The sequence below is a fragment of the Salmo salar genome, chromosome 01 (genome assembly GCF_965601325.2).
Source record: "Salmo salar chromosome 01, fSalSal1, whole genome shotgun sequence".
Taxonomy (NCBI): Eukaryota; Metazoa; Chordata; class Actinopteri; order Salmoniformes; family Salmonidae; genus Salmo; species Salmo salar.
The window spans coordinates 38,103,990-38,110,159 of NC_138291.1; the positions used below are offsets into that span (position 1 = coordinate 38,103,990).

General features: G+C 38.8%; 1 protein-coding gene across 3 annotated transcripts in view; it reads left to right on the forward strand.

Annotated features, from left to right (window-relative positions):
* The window catches only part of sptbn5 (spectrin, beta, non-erythrocytic 5), a 66,177-nt gene extending 61,802 nt beyond the window's left edge, over window positions 1-4,375 (forward strand). For all 3 annotated transcript variants that reach the window (XM_014192723.3, XM_045717484.2, XM_014192732.3), the window contains 8 exons: window positions 121-228; window positions 418-1,164; window positions 1,298-1,366; window positions 1,529-1,612; window positions 1,725-1,816; window positions 1,999-2,118; window positions 2,328-2,569; window positions 2,829-4,375. In XM_014192723.3, coding sequence (XP_014048198.3) covers window positions 121-228; window positions 418-1,164; window positions 1,298-1,366; window positions 1,529-1,612; window positions 1,725-1,816; window positions 1,999-2,118; window positions 2,328-2,569; window positions 2,829-2,977 — 1,611 coding nt within the window. In that variant the 3' untranslated portion in view covers window positions 2,978-4,375. The remainder of the gene's footprint in view (window positions 1-120; window positions 229-417; window positions 1,165-1,297; window positions 1,367-1,528; window positions 1,613-1,724; window positions 1,817-1,998; window positions 2,119-2,327; window positions 2,570-2,828) is intronic.
* Window positions 4,376-6,170: the final 1,795 nt, after the last annotated feature.

Here is a 6,170-nt window from a genome sequence, read left to right on the forward strand (position 1 = left end):
AATTCAAGATTTTTGATGATACTGGTCATTGGTTTTAGTGCTATGTATTTTCCTTTTCGACCCACTAAGTGAACGTTGGTTAAGCCTGGTTAAGATGCTCAGTGATGTCTCCTTTCCCAGGACTCTGTGTCAGACGTTCTGGAGTTGATGAAGAAACAGGAGGACTTGGAGGCTATGATTCAAGCCCAGAGTGACAGGTTTAGCACCTTACAGAAGAAGAAAACACAGGTGAGTGAAAGATGAGAGGACGCTATTCACCTTTCCTGACAACTGATGTTATGGCTGTTGAATTTTGGCTAACTCCATTAAACCATACAACTCCTTTTGGTTTTCTTTGAACAATGACAACCCAAAAGATGGCTTTGGCATGGATACAGTAGATTACTCTCACATGTAGTTTTATTATATCTTTTTTAGAGAGAGCAGAGATTACAAAGCCTCCATGGTGATGATGGAGACAATTCCAGGAAGAAGCTTTCCAGGGTGACCTCCCTGAAGAGGAAACCGTCTGACCCGAAGACCCCCCGACCCACTGGCCCTAAACCCCTAAAACCCACAGACCGGGTCCGCAGAACCAGCACCAGCAAAACACCTGATCCAGATTCATCGCCCTCCATCTCCAGTAGCCCCCCTCCCAGCCCCGCCCCTAGGGCCCTGACCACCCAGAACCCTGCCTCTGTGGCCCCCTCTAGATCCCCACGCTTCGCCCCTCCAGTCAACCCTCCTCCATCCCCTCCATCCTCTCCCACTACAGAGAGCAGTAGCCACTCCTGCTACAGACCCCATAGATTGTCAGTGAAGGAAGAAGAGTTGCCTCCCACAGATAGACCATCTATCGCCCCCAAGCCAAGGCTCTCCCTCATAGAGAAGTTAGCTAGGCATGAGGAGCTGGCCCCAGAAACACCTGTGTCGGCCCCAGCCCCAACCTCACCTGAGCCAGCCTCACATGCATCTCCCCTACCCTCACCTGAATCTGCACCTGTCCTCTCTGAAAATCCTGAGCAGCCAGATAATGAACCCACCACACCCCCTAAACTCCCTCCCCTCTCCGGAGATGTCCCTCCCTCCTCCAGAGACCTGCCCCCTTCCCCTCTACTGCTACACCACAGGAAACTAGAGGACCTACCAGAGGAGATGGCTACGCTGTCAGACTCAACATCTGATGTGAGATCAGATCACTAACTAACTAATTAACAAACTACACTCTGAGTCTGAGTGGATACCACATGTTTGTATACGTTTTACACTACGTCTACTGTTTTCCATCTTGAGAACTGTGTTGTTTACATCTGTGCAGGTCAGTGGTCAAGTGCCTGCCAGAATGGATGGGATGTTGGAGATCAAGGTGAAACAAAGCGGAAACAAAGTAAGACCCTGTTTTATTTTCTCAATGTGGAGGACCGAAACATTCTGACCTAAAACAATTGTTGATGCTAGGTCATCTCCAGTGTTTTTTTTTAATGATCAAATCATTCATGATTTACAGTTAGATAAAGCAGTAAAACTGTGAAACTGTATTGGTTTTCAGGGTTTGGAGAACTGGGATGCTGTCTATGCATTACTGGAGAGGGAGACACTCAATCTTTTCAAAGACAGAGACGCAGCTACAGAGGTACTGCTTATTCATCAAGTCTACAGAAAAAGTTCAAGTTAAATTCACAGGTGCTTTTAGAGAGAACAATGACTTTTGAACGTACAGTATGTCACTGCTTTTTTTTTTACAGAGGTCTTCCCTATGGCCCCCCATCAATATGGTTGGAGCAGTGTGTAAGGAAAACCCATACTATAGGAGAAAGGACCATACCTTCAAACTAACGTGAGCCTTTCACATTACTGACAGAGAATCCATGCTTAAAGTGGAAAAATCAAGCTATTTCTAAGTACTGTATAAAACATGCCATGTTAGAAGTTTGATGACTTGTAATAAAGTATACAAAGACTGCTCCTCTGACTAAATGTATGTGACCGTCTGTTCTGCTGTCTGTGTATGTCCTTTAGTCTGGATGATGGAAGTCAGTACCTGTTCGCTGCCTTTAGCCGAGAGCAGCAGCTCAAATGGGTAGAGGAACTTCAGAACTGCACCAAGTCTAGAAGCTCCTCTGATTCTGAGGATTCTGGGTAAGACAACTATCAAACAGAAGGGCCATTTCTTAAAACGTTGTTATTATAAATTAATAACACATCTTTTACCAGTGCCTTTACCGAATAGTTTGCCAAATGAACAATTTATTTGAATCCTGGTGTTTTTGAGTGATGTTCTCATTATAAAATTGAGTAAATATAGTGTCTTGCTTTTTGAAAAATTTGCCAATTCCCATTTCTTTCAGGAACTCCTCAAAGGACACAGTAGATCACCAGTACTCCAAACAGGTCAACATCAATGATGCTTCTGAGAACAAAGGGTTTCTCAGAGTTGGCTCCAGTGAAAGTGTTGGTTCCAGAGTTGGCTCCAGAGAAAGTGTGGTTTCCAATGAAAGTTTTGAGAGCGATATAGGGCCACCACCAAAGCCCCCCCATACCTATTACAACAAGCACCGCTACCCTACAGGAGGGGGGACCAAAGATGAAGGTGAGACTACACATGCATTAGTTTCCCACAACTTGAAATATTACAATAACAACCATTTTGAAACTGAAATAAATTCCAGGTGAGACTGCATAACCAACACAATGGTTACAAACAACCATTTTTGTACAGAAAGAAATTAAATTCTTCACAATTTTTGGGGGGGAATGTTAACATTGTAATATTATTAATAAATCCTTATAAAAAAAAAAACTCTGAAATACTTTGATGCCTCATAACATAATGTGCGGTCTTGTTCCAGGGACTGTAATAACTCAGAGCCAGAGTTCCTTACAGAGGAGCCAGCCCCCCACCGCCCAACCTCCTCTACCTCCACAAAGCCTCGATGACCCTGAGACCAAAGACAAACCCAAGAACAAGAGTGTCTTCAAGAAGCTCTTCAGAAAGTGATTTGGGATATTTCCTGTGTTATTAGAATAGAGTCATCTTACCAATTTATATCTTAATATTACCTTTACAATGGTCAAATCAAATGCCACAATCTTTCTGTTGTTAACCATTAGCATTGGTTTATGATATGTTAGCAACAATTTATATGTTAATTTTCTCCTTGTGTTGATCTACTCAAGATGGCTGCATGCTCATGAGATTTTATACCAGTGCCTATATAAAAAGCGAATTTATTTATTCAATAGAAATAAGTACATTCAGTTGGCCTATTTAATTTTACACATTTCAAACCACAATCATTTTCGAATCACCACATTTGGTAATTGAACTAATATATCTTCTGTAGAAAACGTATAAATAGATCATCCTTACCATGCTCAAACGAAGTTTCACGTTAATTATGCATTATGTCAATGACAGATTTGCCGATATTAGAATTATACTTGTGTATTTTAAGTAAATATGTCACCGATATTTAATTGTATGGATTATAGGCTGCCAATCTTGTTTTGAAAATGTGAGAATATTTTTAACTGCACATTGGGTGAGAAGGTAATACATGATATGAAGTGTATTCTTATCTTTAAATATTTTAGTCTAACGAAATAAGAGGACATTTTTCAAAGTTAGTATAATTTTTGCAATTCATTTTCATGCCATAATTTAATGACCTTGTGATTTGGATGGGTGTACTTTTACCACTTTTACGTTATACATTTTGCAAAAGTCATTCGTATTTTAATTATTTTCGGTTTAGACTGCAACTAAGAATCAACAAAATGACATATTTCAGATTGAGAATGTGTTAGTATAATAAAAGCCTGCATTCAGATAAAATTAGGGGACCGTTTTTGTCATCCGATATTCCACATGTATTACGCTTTTTTGTGTAGGCCAGTAGCCAAAATACCTTCACTTTTGATCGTCTGATTAAACGGTTATGTATGTTTTGCGGATTCTGTAAAAATACATGTCTTTGTTGGAAATGTTCAATTTCGCTGGAATTGAGAAATGCGTAAAGAATTGGACTACAACATACAAACCTACAATAAGTGTCAGCAAAGTACATGCCACAAATGAATGATCATTCAGCATTTTCGATCCTAGGCCTTCCGGACTATGCCGGATATTCCTTCTTGAATCAGCAACATTTGCTACCGCTTGATGGCGTCAGAGACAATAAAGCAACAAGACAGCCCTCGCTATTCCTTGCAGTTCAAAAGTTAATTCGAGATGTTGCCTTCGATTTAACATCTTGAGCTTTGTCTATTTGTGATTGTTGCATTTAACTTGTTAAACAATTTGGGTAATGTGCCATGATATTTCAGGTCATGCGTTTGATTACTCATTTGGTGTCATTAGGCTAGACGTGTGGGTAGAATAAAAATCATAAAGGGATTTCATATGTGGGCTCTTTTATTGCCTCAAACACAATGATTGTAATGTATAGAGGTTATGGGCAAGATCATTTATTTCTGGATCATTTCTGTGCGGTGGTTAGTATTTATAGTAGGTTTATTTATTACATTTACATTAGTTTGAGGTTTTCCAGAAGGCCTAATTAAAGGACATCGTGTTTTGAACTCGATAGCCTTGCGTTTGAATTGTAATTGAAAAGAAAACGAAAAAAAACAGCCCAATTATATAGTAATAATAACACATTTTACATTTTCAACAATTCAAGGCATAAGAAGGCTTATACATAGATTCTTTAGAAATCATTCATAAGCAAATGTCATGCTCTACCATGTAACAGGGTGGAAAATGGCTTATTTGTCAAAGCACCAGATGTAGCCTTACAAATTCTATTGAATATTAACGGAATATATGTGCCTGTATTTCCTCTTCTACAAAATCACATCATTCGGCTTGCTTGCAAAAATATTTCATTGTAAACTATGTTGGTAACCCCAAGCCAATAGAATTGTCTTCATTCGATAGGTTATTTGATCAGAAGCCAGTCCCTAGTTGTTATTCGGATCACGCGCCTCCCAAAGCAGCTGCAGCTGATTTAATGAATCACCACACAGCTCAAAAATGTAACAATGTTGTTCTCGGCCAGTAAAATCAGTCAAATAAATCGGAAATACATTATTCTTGAGAAACTAATTTTAAAACTCCAAATAAACGGCTATTTCCCAAAATGACAAGATTGTAAAAGGGACACGTCTCTTGTCCTCAGTTTAGTTTTGTTTCTAATTAATTCAATAGACCTATACACGATAGTAAATTAAAACCTGTTGTGTATTAAAATTGGCTATATATTTACCGTTACTTCTCATCTTTAAGATTTGTTGCAGGATAAAACTATATGCCACACACACATACCCAATTTAAGCCTGGTTAAATTAGGCTCCCACTCCTTGATTAACCAATACGTTCATAAAATAGCCGACTGTACATTTAGGGAAAACGAAAAGCAAATAGTCTCTATTCACCTTTTGAAGTATTGTTCAAATATCCACACATTACTACAGAACATAACAGTCAAAATTCTGTAGACTTGTCTGTTATATAGTCATACAGATTCACAATACCGTAACACAGCAGCACCTCTAAACGACAAACAGCATTTTAAAGGCTGCCGGTAGGTTAGGTCCATAAAATGAATCCACAACCAGACCAATTTGATAATCAAATGTATGATCAAATAATATCGAATAATGATTCATTATCATTTATCAAGTTTATAAATAAATATAGACGGTTTTCTGTGACAACAGTTGTACAGATACTTTATCTTCATACCTCAATTAGCAAACGCTTCTAAGTTGCGTATAAACTGCAGGGTGAAATTGTTTTAATTTTACATTAAAACACATGCAGACAATAGTTTGAGGTGAATTTTATTTAAAGTCCCGATCAAACATTGAATTTTCATTGAATCAATTGAATCAAAATTCCTTTCTCCAATAAACAATAAGATTCCCTCTCTGGGATACGCCTGCTTTTTAAACCAAAAGCCCTTCTCTCCTCTACCGCTAGGGGGCTCTCTGCTCTCACAGATGTGCGCCGGTCTCCATCAGTTTTATAACGGACTTTTGCGGTATGTCTGCTTGCCTATCGTCTTATTTCCACACAACACAATTTATTTGTGCCCTAAAGTGAATAATAATGTGTTTACATCAACGGCGTGTTTATAAATATTTTGCAGTAGCCTATGTGTTGAGCAGCCCTGTCATTCTATTTAAAC